A 19,175-nucleotide genomic window follows, 5' to 3' on the forward strand; every position below is an offset into this window, starting at 1 on the left:
AATTATTTGGATTATTGAGTCCAGTTGATGGAAATGGTTGAAATTTTTCGCATTCTTGGTCATGACACAATATGATTTCCAAGTGACATTGTTTTCATTACTCATTATTTCTCTTTGGAAGTGGGGATACATGGGCCAAAGTTGCCTTGCTGATTCATCAGCAAAATCAAATTTAGATCCTAATTTAACCACAACAGATGCGCCAATATCATTCTTGCATTCCTTTTTAATAAAAGCTAGGAATTTGTTTTAAAATTAAAACAAGAACAGGACATTATTATTAAAATACTCGACTAAAATAAAAGTAACACAGGAATAAAATTGGCACAGTTTGACTTTTTTAATTCCATCTTCTTGAGGTCAGCTTCTTTGGCTACATAGTACTTTAGCTAAGGAGCAGAGGTTGGCAGGTAATAATAATTCTCAAAAATTCCATCTTAACAAGAGGGTTATTTATTGAATTTAGACATAGGAAGTTAATGCTTGAAGAAAAACAACATTGCTGTTGGTTAGCAATAATTGTAATTAATAATGTACCGAGATAAAAATGCAAATCTGATTATCATCAAAAGAAATAAATAATGGAAGAGTGTCTCTAACTAAAATCACAATAATCATGTGTCTACGATTCTGTTTGTCAAGTGTAGTTTTTGTAAAAATATTGTCCGGAGTGAGAAACAATGCAGTATATAAAAGTGAGAGGTCAAGCGAAGCAGAAGTGTTTCAAATTTTAACATCCATGAGCAGTTTGCTTTCATTTGTACATCAATCATGTTCAAAAGCCCTTCAATGAACAGCAGGGCTTCAAAACGATTCTTGAACTGAGACTTTGCACAAAATATTTTCTTCTGGAACAAATATTCCCTGTCTTGAACAAAGTTGTTGTAAAATTATGCATAGTTTTGTGTTTAATACCAAATGACACATATAATGTTTTCATAAAAATAACATGGCAGAGAAGGAGGTGTAATCTCTTCATCTTGCACAATTTCATTGTAGCAATTGATGCGGAAAAGAACTAAAAATGTGTTTGAATGATCAGACAAACAGCACCCGGCTTGACCTCTCAACCCGCCCGTGATGATTCCTACTCGATTCAACAAAAATAGCGGTGGAGCTAATCCGTTGAAAATGAATAGCGGATTGCGGTAGAAGCCGTTACAAAAAGTGCGCTCACTCTCGAGAGCGAGGGAGATGAGGGTGTCGCGTATGGCCTCAGCGATAAAACGAGTTGGTGGCTGCCGGCGGATGCTGCCACTGGCCCTGGTAAGGAGGGTCGTACCTGGGCTGCGGGGGAGGGGCGGCCGGCACGCCGGGGTACACCTGCTGGGGGTACTGGTAGTACTGCTGGGCGGCGTACTGCGACTGGGCCTGCGCGTACTGCTGGCCTGCGTACGGCATCGACTGCGGGTGGTAGTTGGGTGGCGGTTCTGAAGTGTCCTGAATTGGCACTGTGATCAAGTTAGTCCGTGAGGCGGCCGCCGCGCTCTGGTAGGGCGCCGCACTCACCATCCGCTGGTACATGGCGGCGGCCGGCTGCTGGCCGAACGCCGCCCCGCCGTCGGCCGGATTGGTAGTCCATGCGACTGGCGGCGGCAGCGTTGTTGGTGGCTGCAACGAGCTAACCACTTGAGTCCTATCACTGCTTCCTCGGACAGCGTCCTGGTGCACTCGTGGGTCGGGTGCAGGAGGCGCCACCTTAACCAGCCGCGGCGAAGCCTTTTCCTCCTTGACAAACTCGCTAGCGGCAGCCGAGCTTTGAACATGCCTGTGATTGATGTGGGCCTGAAAAATTTTCAAATTTGTAGTTGATCGAATATGCAACAAATAAAATTTATTTTATTTTACCATTTTATGAATATTATTTTTCTGAATTAGCAACTTTAACATTCGAACCTGTTTAATGTTTTATCCTTTCGATATTTTAACGTTTTAGTGCAATGTTACCTATTGCCCTTCCCACCACCCCCGTTGTGTGTACGTCATTACTCATTATTTTTGGTCAATTTACCCAAAATTCTCGACAAAGAATCTTCTCATTTACTTAGGACAAAATGTATTTATCATTACAGTTGAAACAACTTCACTCTTGATTTCTCAACCAAATTCTAGTACCTACCAGTTTAAGTTTCAGGTTATTTTTCTATACTGTCCATGGAAAAAAATCAATATCTTGAAAATTTTGATTGATTTGAAATGAAAATCATTTTTACGAAAATAAAATATGCAATGCGAGGTTGAAACGGAATTTCAATACCTCTCGTTGATTTTGTGAATAAAGTAAGTAGGTGAGTTACTCCTTGTGTTTCATTCAACCGACACCTACGCTTTCAACTGGTGACCACCGACGTAACAGCCTCGACCGGCAACTCTAGCCGTCGCTCCGGACCGACCACCGACTAGAAACCAGCGTTCCGATTCCAAGATGTCCACACACCACTATCTTAACTCCTTCTCCCGACGCTCAGACATCTGCTGATCTTTCACCTTTCGGGATACTGAGCCTAACCAATCTGGACAGTCTGATCGCTCGACAGACGCTTACGCTCATCCAGCTGACTCATTCCAGGACACACTTGAATGTTATCAGATATTTCACTTTTACGCATCAACTCATTAACCTGGACTCTTGGCTATCATTGAACAGAACCCTAGGTATTTGGACGCTAGCACAATTTGTGTAGCTTTCGTACTGGTGTCTACAAAAGCAATTCTGGAACTGTCTTACACTCGCACATATTTGAGCACCAATAACGACATAAATTATATATTCCAACCTGACGTTTTCATATTACGTAAATTTCTAAATAATCCATAAACTATTAAGACAGTGTAAACAATTATTGCCATTTTTGATTCATTATAATATGAGTGCTGCGCTAATTTCCCCTCTCAAAATTTAAATTTCAAATATACAGCAACAGTTAGTTCATTTAAATGAAAAATCAAGAGCATACCTGGAGGTCTCGTTGTGACAAATAAGTTCTTCTGCAGCCGCTGTTTCCGTATCTGGAACCACCGTGCGTACACATGAACACCGTCCCTAAGCCAGTCTGCTCCACTCGAATAACTTTCTCACTACATCTTGGACACAGTTTTTCCTCTTTCTTAGCGCAAGTTAAACAGAACACATGTTTACAAGGTATCTGCAATGAAATATTCACGTTTAAAACGCTTCTTGTGGAGTAAAACACTTCTCACCATTCGGCCATATATCAATATAGGCTTCAAACACCGATCGCAACAGTGGATCATGGGGTTCAGCACTTTGTTGCCCATCAAGTTCACCCGGTGATCCCAATTGAGTCTTAACATTGGCTCCGGTGGGCCTCGGTTTATAGTGGTGAATGTGGGTGCCTCCAGTTGTGATATATCAGCCTCAGGGTCAACTGCAAGAAATAGGACATGAGGAGAGGCCCATTTCAAGGTGCAACTTCCAACTCACTGCATGTCACAGGGGAACTTGGTTTTGGAGTTTCGTCCTCCTCCTTAACAGGTTCTTCGGCGTCTGCAGTATCATTTTTGACTTCTGCCTGAAGGACAGGCGTTTGTTCGTCCTCAACGTCCATCTGCGATTCGTCTTCCCCATCGCTTTCGATGGGCTGGTAGATCAACCTTGTTAAACTCGCTTTGCTAAGTTGGAAAAGTCGATTTATACCTTGACGGCCTTCTTTCCCCGGCCCCTACCACGTCCTCGGCCCCTTCCGCGGGCTCTTCCTCGACCACGGCCTCTCATTGTCCTGGGGCCTGAGTCATCCAGTTCCATGCACTACTGCGGAGACTGCATCTGCGCGACTTGCATTGATACTCGCCCTTCTCAAAGATGTGCACCTGGTCGAAAGGGTATAAAAACGAAATTAAGATTGGACATTGGAGCGGCAAGCGATTGTTTAAAAGGTCGGCTGCAAGAAGTGCCGATGCCGAGACATGGAAAACACGTTGCCCGGTGCGAAAACTTCTTTACCACGCTTAAACCTCAGGCATTAAAGCAGTGTGCGGTGACTAAGAGACAAATATTTTTACTTCAGTTCTCAATAACTCACCTAAAAGAAAACAAAATTTTAAGCTCACCTTGATTTCAAAGAGTTTTAAGGTTAGATTTCAAATCGAAACCAAACATAAACACTTCATGGCCTTGGCAGCTGAGCAGAGCACCGCCGGCAAATTTGAAAGCGCATGCGTCTGAGTCGTGTGCTTCTTTTCTTGCTTGCTATCCCGTTCATCAGCAGGCGCGAAAGCAAAGCTCTATCGTGCCGATTATTTTATTATCTTATTTAATGAGTTTTTTCAAAAATAAAATAAATATTATTCTATCAAAAAATTCAAAAAAATTTAATTTAACTCGGTCAACCTTGCTTCTTTTAATTTTTTCGAATAATGATCAAAATATTTTGTGTTCTCACTACTCACAGAACAAATAACTATGTATTTTGATCTTACGTTCCTGTTGAACATTGCAAAGATTGCCAACCTATAGATATGTAAATCTAATTTTTCCAAGTTTTTTTATATCAAATAATGCCTTACAAAAACGAAATTGCTTCAATTTCAAACAATTAAATGCGCTCTCTCGTTTTTCTTCTTTATATTATATAATTTTTAATCATAAACATTTGAAAACAATCTAGTAAGAACTAATAATGAAATATTTTTTCAAATTGATTAATTTTCAAGCTCCAAGCATATTTGATCCGAACGATCAATTTTACAGTGTTAATTATGCCTTTAAAATTTTAAATCAGTTAGTGGGAGTTTTCGTCGATAGAGTGGAAGCATTAGAACTCAAACTTGGAACTAACTGTTGGTGATGGTAGTGTTGGTAGCACTGAATTGTACTCGACTCATCCTCTCATCACCCGTTTTTTAGACCGAGCCAAGATGGCAAAAACATACGATTATCTTTTCAAATTATTACTAATTGGCGACTCTGGTGTCGGAAAAACGTGCGTGCTGTTCAGGTTTTCAGAAGATGCGTTCAACACAACTTTCATCTCCACAATTGGTAGGTTTAGATGCATAAAACTGGGCAGAGCCAGCGTTTCCACACCCTTCTCTCCCGTCTGTTGTTCTCGCCCCTGTTTGCAAAACTGTCAAACGTTTGGAAAGTGCTCATAAAATAACTCGCGAATTCCTTTCTACATTGCATTATTGTCTGAGTGAACCTTGATCTATCATGATCATTAGTAAACAGTTCATATGTTTGGGCTCGTGACGTGCAACCAGACCTTTTATTTTGTGTGTAATCGAGAGTGAAATTCGTAGAAGACTACCAATTCGCAGGATGTGCAGTTTCACGCATGCCTTAGTTAATGAAATCAAGCTTACTTGTTGTTTCCCAAGGAGCTCTGTCGCAATTTAAATAATTAAAATCTTGTCTGCAAGGTTCCCATCGGAGCATAATTCAATTTCCTCATTAATTACGGGGGCGTGGCAACCAGCATCTTTTTACAATCTGATGTCATTATTCTTGATTGAATGAATCTCTTGAAAAGCCTCACTTGTTGCTATAGAAATGAGTTAAGGAACAACTTGGTTATTTTATTTTGTCTTTTGCAGGCATCGACTTCAAAATTAGGACAATTGAGCTGGATGGAAAGAAAATCAAACTACAGATCTGGTAGGTCTACAAAAATACAAATTCAACCTCATTTTACTTAATGAGCTTTTGCTGTCGCACTAGGGACACTGCTGGGCAGGAGAGGTTTAGGACAATTACAACAGCCTACTACCGTGGAGCCATGGGCATCATGCTAGTTTACGACATCACAAACGAAAAGAGTTTTGAAAACATAAAAAACTGGATTAGAAATATTGAAGAAAATGCCGCTCAGGACGTCGAAAAGATGCTCCTGGGCAACAAGTGTGAGCTGAATGATAAGAGACAGGTTAGAATTCATTTGAAAGTTGAGTTAAATTCCTAATTTTGCGATCTTCAAGGTGTCAAAAGAGCGGGGGGAGCAATTGGCTGTAGAGTATGGGATCAAGTTCCTAGAGACCAGCGCGAAAGCATCAATAAATGTCGAAGAAGCGTTCTTCACTCTTGCCAGAGATATCAAAGCAAAAATGGAACGAAAGTTGGTCAGTATACATTTTCTATTACCCTCCTAGAACAAACCAGCGCCCTTGATTAAGTCAAGCAACAAGCAATTCAACGCTATAGATCGATTTAGCCAGACCATGGTGTTGATGAAATCCTCTAATACTAATTTTCTTGCTCTTTCCTTCTCGCTGCCTATTCGTGGTTCAACCAATTTAGAAGGTAACCATGAGCATTCAAACTGCTAGATGTTTTTAGGGGCCTTGATTGTGTGCGTGTTTTTTTGTTTATATTCATAAATTGTCTTCAAAATAGCAATAGTTTATTTGTAAACAGCTAGAGAGACTTTAGTTGATGTATTCAGTGGAATTGAACAATTATTTGTTTCCCTTAAGGTGATAACTATTTCAAGCACCGAAGCACCTTAAATGTTATTTATAAGTTGGACTTTTTTTAAATGTTAAGAGAGGAGGTAATTTCAGTAACTTCTTCTAAATTTAAACTGTTTTCCTGTCAGAAATTTCTTGGACTCGTTAACTTTCAAAATATTTTGTTGACTATCTTATTTTTCAATTTTTCCCATGAATCACTAATATAAGCTTAAAAATTTCAACTCACAATAAACCATCAAATTTTTTCTTCATCAAAAGGTGCTGGAAAGTTAGATCCTGGTCTAAATTAAAGATAGTGTGTTATAGTTTGGGCATGAAAAGTAGCAAGTGAGGTCTTGTGTGTTGTTGCAGTCTTTTATGGTTTGATTTTGATTACAGTTAGAGAAGACATTAGTAATTTTCTCTTGAACAACAGCATGAATTCAGACATCAGCTCAGGGATATTAGCTTTTGTTGCCTGGTGCATGCTGTTGCATATTTTTAGATTTGTTAAAATGCTCCCTCTCCCACTACAGTAAATTTTTGGCGCCCTAGCTTGTTACAAAGTATGCTTTTGTAAGTAAATTTGGATTGGGTCACATCAGAATTCAAAATTTGAACTATTTTCTGCTTTATCATGTTAACGATGGGAAATGTCACAAATTTTTATTGCTATTGTCTTTATGAGGTGGTTAGTACTAGCTTGTTTCCCATACATTGACTTTGGAATTCTAGTCAAAGCTCTGTAGACGGCGACTTTCTGCATATTTAATTATCTTCGCGACATGAAATTCTGATTTAAACCAACTTAAAACAATGTTAATCAGTTACCTTTGATCAAAATACGACTAAATCGCCAAAATGCAAGCTTAACAGCATTATTCGCTTTGTAATCTGGATTTTCCCCCAAAGCTGGCATCAATTTTTAACAATAAGAATTGTATCTGCTATAGTTGAGAAATATTTTCTCTAATTTTTCATAATTTTGTATTCCTTGGAAAGGATACAAAACTCAATTTCATTGGAGTCAACCAAATTGCAATAAATGCGTGCGTTTTTATCTGAATTTTCGAATGTTAAAATAGTAAAAATTAGTATTCTCATTTTAGTCATTGTAGTGCTTCTCTGTAGATTCATCTATTTCATAACCGACTAAATTGGTCTAAAAGCTTTGACTTTGGTCTTCATCTGGACAAATGGACTGAAATTCCTAAGTCAACTCAAACCTATTTCCAAATTATAAAGCATGTGGATTAATACTCTGGTCAAACTTCACTAAATTTTCCGAAACATTAACAACTGGGACAATTTGCAGGAGGCGAGCAACCCACCCAGAGGCGGCGGCCACCAGCTGAAAGCGCAAGAACCGCAGAGGAAACCAGTCAGTTGGCTGTCACGCTGTTCGATACTTTGACAACGCCTGGCGCCTCAAGACCTGTGCACTTTCAACACAACTCCTCTAGAACTGGCAGTGCCGTGACAAATAAGCATTTTCTGCCGCCCGATTCACACCCGCTCGGCGTAGCATTCTTGGCAGACGGAATGGGAAAAGGAAGGAAATTGTGATCTGTTTTTAAATAATGTTAGCTTTTCACCTCCAAGCTGCTAGCAGTCGTTCTTTCTTCAAAAGCTCAAATTATTTAAATGCAGTGCAAGCAAAGTGGCTTTGTTTTGTGCCAGCCGGTTTCACATAATTCAAATGGTGTGCACAACTGAAATCGAAAAAATGCTAGTACTATTTATGTTGGTGTTTCCAAAAAATGTTTGTTCTTTGACACTCGGTGTGCTTCTCGGAGGCGTTGTTGCCTGCTGCTTTAAACTTTGATTACAGCCGAGCCGCGTCAACCGCGCCTGAAATTTCATATCTTTTTAAAAGCGGACTCCTTGCACTCCGTCAGCATCAGTCTCTCCTTCCACGCCGTGCCAAACAGATTGAAGGACTACTTGATGCAGCAGCTGCGAGAGGACTGCTTTTCTGCAAATTCCAACTGCCAACTCAAGATCAAATTTATCTCATTTATCATCATGACATAATCCAAGCCTATAAAGAAAAAGGATTCTGGAGAGATAGGCGTGATCTTTGTTTACAATGTGGTACGATGTAGAGTCTTTAATTTTAATGAGTACTGTGTAAATATCGAACTTCAGGACTGCACACGCTCTTGCTCTTTTCTCCATCATACACACTTATTAAATTATAAACTTGCGCTACCCTCACTAGAAAAGCTTAGGCTGATGAATTATTATTTGCCTGATTTTATGTGTACAAGTTGTGTATGGATTTCGTAAATCTACCTGGCCTTGTCAGTGGTTTATGAAAATCTAATTTTAGGCGATTGGAAGTTATGTGCCTTTTGTTAGCAATTATGTGTGCTACTGAGGAGCCTAATTTAAACAACGTTATTTATCGTAATCATTAGTGTGGTATTATTATTATATGTTGCTTAATTTGGTGCACCGAAATTATGTTCGTCTGACTGCTGAGGAATGTGAATGTTCAGTCAAGTTTCTCCTGTGCAGCAAAATTCATTAAAATTATGTTCAGTGTTCAGTATAATCGTCCACTTAAGAAATCAATTCACAAAATGCATACCATACAATTTGATAAACATCTTTTCGACCGAAATCATGGAAAATGTTATTTTTGTGACCGCTAAAGTTAGGAATGTTCTTTACTTTAACTGTTCAAATACACGGAAGTGAATAAAAAAATGCCATTTTCTGTAAAAAAAAAACGTGTTTTTCTTTCAATACAAAATTAAATTCGCGTTTCATTTTATTTCTGACTATCAGTTGCAATCTAGCATCAGTTTCAAAATTTAATTTAATTCTTAAAGAATCTTCGAAAGAGCCACTGATTGTGAGCAGTGAAGATTAAGATTACCTTTTGCCTCCCACTCTTGCACTTCTTTCGCGATCAGCTGATAGAGATACCAAAATAATACTTTTATCGGCGGCGTTAACCGCTTACCGCTTTCACTACTCAGCGAGCGACGGAGCACCACACAATTTTGGATGTTTCTTCCTATTATTTAGTTTCTTCATGATGGATCTTGTGTACGAGCTTAGTGCTGACTTAACTGAAAACTTGGCGGATATCGAATCGCGCCAGGGAAAAATCTTGCTCGTGCAGAAGTGCATCAAGCAGCTCTTGAATTCGAAGGATGTTGTAGCTTCTCCTGACTTCAGAGAAGCTCTTGAATGGTTCAACGTGTCACAGCCGCTTTCCCTGAGAAAACACCTAAAGGACAAGCTTGTCCTCTTAGATTTTTTCACTTATTGCTGCATCAACTGCCTTCACGTTTTACCTGAAATCAAGAAGCTGGAGGAAAAATACACAGTTGAACACGGCCTTGTAGTGGTATGCAAATAATGCACTTTTTAAAATGTTATAAAGTGCTAAGTACTTTGGTGCATTCTTACATTGCAGATAGGTGTTCACAGCGCAAAATTTGATGCTGAGAAATCATCAAAAAATGTAGAAGCAGCAGTCCTTCGCCATGAAATACATCACCCGGTTGTGAATGACGGCATGATTTTGTGGAATCAACTGGAAATTTCTTGCTGGCCCTCCATTGTTCTACTTGGTTGGTTTTACTACTTCTTAAGAAATTAAAAAAGCACACTGGTTTTTATATTTTTTGTTAAACATACAGGTCCTGGCAACATTCCACTTTTCATTCTGATGGGAGAAGGCCACACAGTCATCCTCGACTTGATTATTGAAGCCACTTTGGACTTCTTCAAGGACAAGATTTCTATGAAAAGTGTACCTGAAATTTCACCCCGCTCTCACCTTGCACCATCATCAGGCCTGCTGTTCCCTGGACGTGTCGCAGTTTTTGAGGAAAAGCTTTTGATAGCTGACTCAGGACACCACAGACTATTATTGGTGAACTCAAGCACGGGGCAGGTTGAAGTCAAAATTGGCTGCGGAGACTCAGGGCTGAAGGATGGCTCCTTCAAGGAAGCTAAGTTCTTTTTCCCCCAAGGAATCCAGTTTTTGAACGCAGATGTTGCTTTTGTTGCTGACACTGAAAATCACGCCATTCGAATGGTAGGATTTTTGAAGTATATATATAAATAAAAAATTATAAATAATGCAATAATTATGTATTTTCAAAAAGGGGCAAAATGCATTTTTTTACTTTTTTTAGATCGACTTCAGAAAGTGCCTTGTATCCACAGTAGCAGGAACAGGAGAAATTGGCAATGACAGAGTTGGCGGCTCAGTGCCTGCAACAAAGCAACAGTTGAACTCTCCTTGGGGCTTGGCACTTAACCCAAAAAAGACGATCTTGTTCATTGCAATGGCAGGAAGTCATCAAATTTGGGGACTAGCACTTGAGGATACTAAACTTTGGAAAAAGTATGTCTCATTCATATTTTTGTTTTCATTCATTAAAAAAATCTGTGCCCACAGGAGTTTGAAGCAGGGTTACTGCGTGGCCCTTGCTGGGAGTGGAAGGGAGGAAAACCGCAACAATTCCTATCCGCACATTGCTGCATTTGCGCAGCCATCAGGCTTGGCGCTCAGCGGCAAGAATTCCGACTGCATTTTGGTCGCAGATTCTGAGAGCTCCAGCGTTCGGAAAATCTTGCTAGATGACGGAGCTGTGTCCGGAGTTGTGGGTGGCGAGAAGAACCCAAATGTATTGTTCTTTTTATTAATTAAATTGCGCTATTCTGATTTCATTTTTCCACAGAACTTATTTGCATTTGGTGACAAAGATGGAAAGTCCACCGAAGCGAAATTGCAGCACCCTATTGATGTCTGCTGGAGTTCAAAACTTGGCCTGGCTTTTGTAGCTGATACTTTCAACAACAAGATTAAGAAAATCGACTTGGAGAAAAACACGTGTGAGACAATCATCTTGAAAAGTGATGCTTTAACTGTAAGCAAACCCAATTTTATTTATTCTAATTTCAATTTATTCTTCAATTTTCAGCTCAAGGAGCCCGGTGGTATTTTCTCTGATGACGCAAGTGGCAGGATTTTCATTGCCGATACCAACAACCATGTGATCAAGGTTGCTGATGTTAACAACTGGAATCTCAAAGAGGTATAATTTGTTAATTTGTATAAATATCTGTTCCGTTTTTTAATGATGAATCTGCAGTTTCCAGTTAGGTTTTCAACAGAGGCTGATTCGGTGACCAAATTTTTAAAATCGACTGAATCGTCTGTGGTGATTTCAAGCAATGAACTGAGACTGAAATATCAAATTTTGGTCAAATTTGATGGTGCCTTGAAAGCGGCCGCTGATGCTCCTCATTCATATATGATTTCTCTTCCTGGTAAAGAAAGAAAACCGAAAAAAATTGCAAATTAATACAGAATGACCTTTTCAGATGACTTCAAAGTTGATGCTAAAAAAGGAGAGTTGTTTATAAGGGAGCAGAAGAATGAACTTTATGGGACAGTGAGCCTTGAGGTACCGTCTTCTCACCAAAATGCTCAGGTTGTGACAGTTTTGAAGGTTGTCACTTGTGGCGATGGAGTCTGCAAAATGGAAACTCTTAAAGCTGTTTTGAACATTGTCAGGCAATCAGACGCCCCACAATCCTCAAACGAAAATACCATCGAAACTGTTTTCGAGTTGTAATATTGTATGATTTAATATGACGATGTGTCACTCTCCTGTTTGAGAGACGAAACTAATACCTCAATGACTATATGATTTAAATAATACTAACCAAATTCAGTGCTAAAATATATTTTACTAAATAATAATTTATATTAATAAACTAGATTGCGGCTTGAAGTTGCTATCAATTTGGTTTCATATTACAATTCTGTTATTTTTTAACTGAAAAATACGCAGTTGAATGAGAAACCAAAGAGCAAGGAGAATTCTGGCCAGGCAGGTTACCTTTTGGCCTTGGCTGGCCAACCTTTGCCGCCAATGAGATTTGAACACGACAACGCGCGCGCAGTTGATACGTTTACGTTTCCCAGGCTGTGTTGTCTCTATACTTAAAAGTTCAATGTTTCTTCTTTATTAAATTATGATCAAGCAAATCACCTTCACATTGGTTTTAGCGTGCCAATGTATTTCAATCACCTATGCTGGAGGTAATTATCCTTTCTCACTATCGATTTAATTTAATCAATATTGATTTTCCTCAAAGTATCATCTGCCAGCCACACGTACCATATAAAATATTCAGCAGCAATATTAATAATATTAATTTTCAGCAAACAACTTGCATACGTTTGATGGAGGAGGGATGGTAGAATTTATCGGCAGTGACCTTTTCTTTGAGATTTTGGAGCCAAAGGTGCTACGGTACACATATAAAATAAAACCAGCCAGAGACTTCGGCCCAACTTTTGTAAGCATTGCAATTAATACACTCTATCCCGTGTTCCCCTGACAGCTAAAATTTGCAAATTCACAGAATAGTAGCTTTTATGCTCAGAGAGTGAGACTAGTCCCAGTCGACCCACCTTGCGGGTGCGGCTGGCCAAAAAATGCAGCTGAGCTGGAAGGAAGTGTGGCTTTGGTGGAGCGAGGGTAAAAAGATCGCAGTAATTACCTGGAATAGTTTTGAACTCATGATTTTAAATGATGCAGAGAATGTTCATTTGTCAGCAAAGCTGTGAGGGCAGAAGAAGCTGGTGCCATTGCTGTTGTGATCTGTGATAATGATCCTAAGGAGGCAAGCTTTTTCATAGAAATGATAGACGACACCACAGGCAGAGAAACTAACATTCCTGCTGGGTTCTTGCTTGGAAAGAATGGGTAAATTTACAGCAGTGTGGTTGAGCGATGAATTAACCAGTCTTCAAAAAATTTTGCAGATTTTACATCAGAGAGAATCTCCGTAAGCTAGGCAGAAACTACGCATTGATCAACATTCCAGCTAATTTGACTAACGTTCCTTTGAACAAAATGAACCAGCCACCGTGGGTGTTGTGGTGACTCTCATCAAAACTTGACGACTGTGCAAGCATGATGAAGCATGGATCGACAGCTATTAATTTTTTAATTCTGATGGTTAATGTTGATGTGCAATTTCCTGATATTATCTCTAAGTAAAAAGAAACGCTTTAAATATCATTTTTTAGCCCGTAGTGTATTATTTATGGCACATACACTATAATATATATATGCAGTCTTAATAAAAATTACTTTGACAAAACTGATCCATCTGCCATTCCAAAGTAGACCTTTTCCGCCATACCAACAAACAGACCAGTCTCCACAACTCCTGCAAAAGATCAGATTTTAACAACCATCATCAGAAAATACCAAACAAATACCAGGAATCATTGTAATAGTTGTGTTGGTGCTTTTCCAATCAAAGGTCACATCTGTCGGGAATTTCCAGTCGAGGATAAAATTGCCATTGTCAGTCACCACGGGCCCCTTTATTGATTATCTTTACAATTTTCGTTTGTAAAAAATATTATTAAACTCACGGCTTTCTTTTCTGCCATTCGAAGTTTAGCAACCCCTCCAAAGTTTTCTTCAATCTTCTTTGCCACGGGAGTGAAGGCACACGGAAGGACTTCAATAGGAATTCCATTCTTCCACTTTTCACCAAGCTTTGTACTCATCTTTCTAAAGTTGAATGAAATTAAAAGTGCGATTCTAATCTATGTCTTGGAAATTCACGTGTAATCGGCAATGATGATCAACCTCTTGGCGCATGAAGCAACGATTTTTTCTTGAGTAAGGCATCCTCCTCCACCTTTGATCAGGGTCAGGTTTTCGTCGCATTCGTCAGCACCATCAAGGGCCAAATCAAGCTAGAAATGTTTTTAAAATAAAAGAGATATATAGCAAGATAATTGTGCTGAATCATACTATAGGATGAGAGTTGAGATCACCGAGGATCAGATTATTTTCCAGGATCAACTGCCGAGCTTGGAATGAGGTCGGAATACACACCACGTGCAGATTTCCGTCGCGGATCTTTGAAGCTGGGAGATTAAATGTCAATTATATATTCATTATGGAAATTCAAAGCCGGCTCACTAACTTAGAAAGCGGACAGCCAAATCTATTGTGGATCCACTCCCAACTCCGATAACCATATTGTCCTATATTTTCAAACAAAATTGAATAATGAAACTTATTTAAACTCAATTAAAATATGTACCTCAACAAACTCGGTAACAACCTGGCGAGAGGCAGAGAGTTTCTCCTTCACCAAATTCCCCATAATGGACATGCCTTTTGTGGAAAAGTACTGACTCTTTCCAAGCGTGGAATGTGCGAACGGAAAGCTGACAGCTTCGCTTGGTGTCACGGGAAGTATACTCAGGTTTCCGCAACGATGTAAGCGTGGATTCTTGACAAAACAACTTATTGCTTTTGTCAGCGTTCTCGCCGCCATACAACAACAATAACACGTAGAGGAACTGGTGGCAACTGTGCAAGGTCTTGGCACTTACTTGGGTAAATAACAGTGGAACTATTGCGAGCACCGAGCGGGTGCGGGTGGTCGCTGTCGGCCAAGCTGATGCTGCCCCCAACTCTCGGCGGTGAACTACCTGCGCACTAAAAAGCGGGCTGAACGGCGCAGGGGAAAGCAATAATTTTTATATTTATTTCAATTTAAACCCTTTTCATCGTATATTGAGTAATTTATGCTTGCAAAAAAATACTAATTTTGTGATAATGATGTGATTAATATCTAAGGAAAAGGACTAAAGCAACCCGCCTGATACATCTGTCAAGCGAATTGCCTATGTTCGAAAATCTGCAGGGGCGTGAAGTCACGTTCTTAAATAAATAATTCCTTAGTTTGATAAATTCAATTCCACCTCCAATTAAATATAATTGAAAGTGGTAAAAAATAATAATCTTAGAAAATATATCTTTATCAGATTTTCTGTTCTTTTGAGGAACAATTTGCAAGGAAATTTTATTATGAAAGCATTTTACAAAAAAATGGCAGTTAGATATTAATGATTTAAAATGCTCAACATAAATAAGCGGAAAAGTAGAACATCACAAATTCACATGTTTTTATAAAGAATGTCAAACAAAATAATAATGACAAACTGACAAGATTCTCCACCACAATGCGAGGCGCGGGTGCCTTTCTTTTTAGTATAAAAGTATAGGTTCATACATTCAGTACAAAATGCAGATTTTACATGGTATTTTACAGCAAAAGGTTAAATGTTTAAATTCTTTTAAACTTGGCTCATGGAGGGTCCTTGGGAATTAGTGGGACCGGATGAGAGCTGACTCGAATCAAATAAGAACGACTTCGCCTGGAGCTGCCTGTACAGTTGCAAAAGCTCTGGGTCCAATTTCATCATTTCTTTGATGTGCGTAATAAATCTAATCAAACCTAGAGTAGAATTAGGATTAAGATTATTTGAAATGCTTTAAATAAAAAGTCTCCCACCTTGCGCTCCATGCACTCCATATTTCTCAATCGCTTTGATTTTTATGGACACTACTTGAGGGTAGACGTAAACCATAACTCTAAGAGCGTCGTTCTTACAATCATCTCTTATTTCTTTCAACATTTTCACATTCTCCGGTTCACTTAGGGCATCAATTAAAGCTTGCATGATTTCTGAAACGAGAAAAAAATTATATTTTTTTTACAAATTCCTCTATGCGCTTAGGCGTGCATAGAAGAGCTACGCAATAATTACAAAATTGTTTTTGAACTTCAAATACAATGTATTTTGAAATATTCAATTATCATGTATGTTTACCTCTTGCCAATTCGTAGGTCAAATCATTCGCAAGGTCCAGCTCACTGTGGCTGTCGCCGTTTTGGTGTTCCGCTGCCATTTTCATCAAATTTGCCTCGCAGAGAGCACTCCTCGCTGATCACTTGACGCAAAAATGCATTTCTTGCTCGAGAATTCGACACCCTCCGCCCAGTTGTTTTCACGCCTCTGCGAAAAATTCACACCTTTCTCGGCTATGCAGACAGCCGCGAATAAAAACAAAATTCATCTTCGCATTCGCAACAGGCGCCATCTGGAAAGCTGGTCTGCGGACGAGAGTCCTCATCCGGACGAGGTACTAACTATCCGGGCGGCACCAGAATTTTCAAAAAACTCAGCGCCGTTTAATTGAAGCGACCGTGACCCCGGATATGACCAGGCAAAATCTACGACGCAATATTATACAATCGGTCTTCCATATTATTTGTGAGCCGACGATCGAATCTAATTAATTTATCACGTGTCGTGCTTCTCCCGATTTAAATCTCGATCAAATCATGGCAGTTTTTACAGTCAGATCAATTAGCAGCAATTTCATAGCGTGTTTGATTGTTCATAGCGCTTAGACAGGGAAAATGAAAAACTATAAATAGGAGCCGTTTTTATTTTGCTCAATGTTTCGTCACTTTCATCTTAATGAAGAGTGAAGATGAAGTTACTAAAGCTGTTTTCGAAGGCGTAGAGGCGGATGATAACAAAAACATGTTTATGGCTTTTTGCAGCGCCAAGATTATTCGACAAGTTTGTCAATTAATTAGCAAGTGCTGAAGCAACAATATTTCCAGGGGCCAAATAAGTTTTCTAATAAATTAATGACAGTAAGAATGAAATGAAATCGAGATTCTAATCAAAAGCATGACTCAGAACCCCTATATTAACTGTTCTTTTGCAATTTTTAATTAAAGAGTTAAATTATTTGGTGAGTCTAAACAAAACGATACTTTCGAATTAAAATCCTTTCTTAAACTCGCATTTTATTCAACGTCATAATGGATCTCTCTCTTTCTTCCTACGACCACCCCGTTCCGCAGTAACATTTATATTACGACGTGTCTCCATTTTTCTATACAACTTTTAAGTACCTTCTGACAAAAAATAAAGCATCGCTTTGGCAGCCTCTACGCCCTTTTCTTGGCAACTAAATCGGGTTAGCTGGAGATTGCAAATAGCACACTGATACATATATCACGTTATACATTTTTAAATCATTTAATTTCTGAACTCATGGAACTAGAATAGTCTGCGTTGCAAAAAAACAATGTTCAAAATTCAGGCGATTGTGAACTTGCTGAAGGATATGCAAAACGGACGCGTGAGGCGCCAAGCAATTCTTTCCAAGGTTAATTTGCAGCATTTTTACGAACAAAGTACGCGCATATATTTGAAGAGAAGCCGTCGGTGGCTGCTTTTTCGCCGCCGCCACTCCCTCTCGGCGACGCACTTGTTCGCGGCTTCGGCCAATGGCACCTGAGGAAACCTTGAGAATCTCGAATGCGCAAAAGAACTGAGAGGGATTCACAGCGGTTCACCGACTGGATTTTGTTGTATAATTTGCAGTTCACGCGCAAAATATTGTTGTTAGGCTAGACCTGCCCAGCGCGATAGCCGCTTCCGCGATCTTGAAATGGCCATAAAAGCGAAAAACCAATTTGGTCAGGCTGGGTCAGGCGATAAAGTTTAACGCTCACACGCTCATTAATTGCAACGCGTTTGCTTCCGTGGCAGATTCGGCAGAACAGACTTTCAATTTGTCCGACCAAAATACCACATGCCAGGAAGTGAAATATGCTCTTGACCGCAACATTTGGGGGAAAAATCAAAAGTAGAAATTCACCTCTCTTTATCAGAAAAACAATCCTATCAAAAGCCTAACATGCCTGATTTTGGTAAATTGTAGAAAATAAATCAGCAGAAATAAAAAAGAGACAGGCACGCGTCAAGAAGATAAGTCCCACACACATGCAGGGCGTAATAATTTAGAATAAACAATTCACACCGCAGGTGTGTGTGCGATTTTTGACAGCAGGGAAGTGACTTAATCGAGCAGCTGCTTTCTGTTGCTATCGCACTCTTCAGTAAACAACTAAATTGAATTTTTGAATAAATGCAAGAAGAGATAAATTTACATGAAATGAATTTTTGATGATGTCGATGTATGCTAATAAAGAATATTGTACAGCTACCATGGATGTGAGAATATTAACATTATAAAGCGCAGACAAAATACAAATCAAGCTTCGAGCCAGGGAATATAATGCTTGTGTTTTTACGTTAATTACTCTCTTCCCAACTATACAAAGCAATCCAGTAAAAAAAAAACTGTCCAACATTATAAATTCCATTGATACGCCCCCTCTAATTTGTTTCACCACACTGTTATTGACTCACAGCAGCCATAAAGGCGAGATAGGAAACAAAGGACCGCGCCAGTGGGATAAGTGATTCAGTTCCATCCGCGTCAGCTTGAATGGCCTTAATGGTAAAAGGGGCGCAATCAGTCCAGTCCATTTTTAATCCATCGCTTCAGCTCCGCTCTTTGACGCTTCTCTGATTATTTTTGTGCCTTATTCCGAGGCGAGAGGGCACAAAAGCAGCTCTTTGCTTTGTCACCTCTGGCCCGAAATAAAGACCGAGACTCGGTCGCGGGCGACGCTTCTAAATTTATCAGACGCGCACCAGCGGTGCAAGCGCGCGTCTTTGTGATTTGCATTCTGCACAGGACGCTGCCCCTTTCGCTCCCTTCTTTCTGTTCTGCCGAGAAGACGTAAGTTTATGACAAAAAGCTCCGCATTCTCGACGAGTCGAGTGGAACCCTGACCATCAGAAAATTTCCCGTGTTGAAGGGGTGGCGACGGCGACGGCTTATGCGCTTCTCTCGTTTTTACAGTGCGGAGCTCACTCAGAATGCACGACTTCTAAGGGTCTGCTGTTTTATTTAAGGTGGAATTAATCTTATGGGGGATTTCCAGAAAGTATAATATAGAGTTAATAATTAGAATTATATTTTTTTGGCAATACTTAATACACATTTTCCTTTTTCCAGTAACTTCTTAAAATGAAA

At 39.5% G+C, this 19,175-nt stretch overlaps 6 protein-coding genes across 7 annotated transcripts; 3 read left to right on the top strand and 3 right to left on the bottom strand.

Annotated features, from left to right (window-relative positions):
• Positions 1 to 430: 430 nt before the first annotated feature.
• Positions 431 to 4,208, bottom strand: Hakai (E3 ubiquitin-protein ligase Hakai). The gene is made up of 6 exons (XM_065480535.1): positions 4,072 to 4,208; positions 3,659 to 3,831; positions 3,446 to 3,602; positions 3,202 to 3,389; positions 2,958 to 3,146; positions 431 to 1,785 (listed from the first exon to the last, which is right to left on the bottom strand). Exons 2-6 carry the CDS (start codon positions 3,764 to 3,766, stop codon positions 1,216 to 1,218), a joined length of 1,212 nt encoding a protein of 403 aa, XP_065336607.1. The 5' UTR covers positions 3,767 to 3,831; positions 4,072 to 4,208; the 3' UTR covers positions 431 to 1,215.
• Positions 4,209 to 4,825: 617 nt separating this feature from the next.
• Rab8 (RAS oncogene family member Rab8) lies at positions 4,826 to 9,143 on the top strand. Its single transcript, XM_065480557.1, has 5 exons — positions 4,826 to 5,002; positions 5,557 to 5,617; positions 5,681 to 5,885; positions 5,938 to 6,078; positions 7,724 to 9,143. The coding sequence occupies exons 1-5, from the start codon at positions 4,879 to 4,881 to the stop codon at positions 7,820 to 7,822; spliced, it is 630 nt and encodes a 209-aa protein (XP_065336629.1). The 5' UTR covers positions 4,826 to 4,878; the 3' UTR covers positions 7,823 to 9,143.
• Positions 9,144 to 9,364: 221 nt separating this feature from the next.
• LOC135943728 (NHL repeat-containing protein 2) lies at positions 9,365 to 12,196 on the top strand. Of its 2 annotated transcripts, XM_065490402.1 has the most exons (9): positions 9,367 to 9,769; positions 9,839 to 9,995; positions 10,065 to 10,465; positions 10,566 to 10,777; positions 10,832 to 11,060; positions 11,115 to 11,303; positions 11,358 to 11,471; positions 11,529 to 11,706; positions 11,761 to 12,196. In XM_065490402.1, exons 1-9 carry the CDS (start codon positions 9,452 to 9,454, stop codon positions 12,012 to 12,014), a joined length of 2,052 nt encoding a protein of 683 aa, XP_065346474.1. In that variant the 5' UTR covers positions 9,367 to 9,451; the 3' UTR covers positions 12,015 to 12,196. The 2 variants fall into 2 exon arrangements, with proteins under 2 accessions (XP_065346465.1, XP_065346474.1); XM_065490393.1 differs by having other exon boundaries at positions 9,365 to 9,769; positions 10,566 to 11,060.
• A 146-nt stretch (positions 12,197 to 12,342) lies between these two features.
• Positions 12,343 to 13,479, top strand: LOC135943757 (PRADC1-like protein). Its single transcript, XM_065490424.1, has 5 exons — positions 12,343 to 12,484; positions 12,608 to 12,744; positions 12,811 to 12,926; positions 12,987 to 13,154; positions 13,214 to 13,479. Exons 1-5 carry the CDS (start codon positions 12,418 to 12,420, stop codon positions 13,332 to 13,334), a joined length of 609 nt encoding a protein of 202 aa, XP_065346496.1. The 5' UTR covers positions 12,343 to 12,417; the 3' UTR covers positions 13,335 to 13,479.
• Rpi (Ribose-5-phosphate isomerase) lies at positions 13,470 to 14,843 on the bottom strand. The gene is made up of 7 exons (XM_065490413.1): positions 14,518 to 14,843; positions 14,398 to 14,458; positions 14,223 to 14,338; positions 14,031 to 14,164; positions 13,835 to 13,976; positions 13,676 to 13,781; positions 13,470 to 13,623 (listed from the first exon to the last, which is right to left on the bottom strand). Exons 1-7 carry the CDS (start codon positions 14,752 to 14,754, stop codon positions 13,541 to 13,543), a joined length of 879 nt encoding a protein of 292 aa, XP_065346485.1. The 5' UTR covers positions 14,755 to 14,843; the 3' UTR covers positions 13,470 to 13,540.
• A 392-nt stretch (positions 14,844 to 15,235) lies between these two features.
• Positions 15,236 to 16,347, bottom strand: LOC135943768 (uncharacterized). Its single transcript, XM_065490434.1, has 3 exons — positions 16,097 to 16,347; positions 15,778 to 15,951; positions 15,236 to 15,720 (listed from the first exon to the last, which is right to left on the bottom strand). Exons 1-3 carry the CDS (start codon positions 16,179 to 16,181, stop codon positions 15,560 to 15,562), a joined length of 420 nt encoding a protein of 139 aa, XP_065346506.1. The 5' UTR covers positions 16,182 to 16,347; the 3' UTR covers positions 15,236 to 15,559.
• Positions 16,348 to 19,175: the final 2,828 nt, after the last annotated feature.

This window comes from Cloeon dipterum, chromosome 1 (assembly GCF_949628265.1).
Source record: "Cloeon dipterum chromosome 1, ieCloDipt1.1, whole genome shotgun sequence".
Lineage (NCBI taxonomy): Eukaryota > Metazoa > Arthropoda > Insecta > Ephemeroptera > Baetidae > Cloeon > Cloeon dipterum.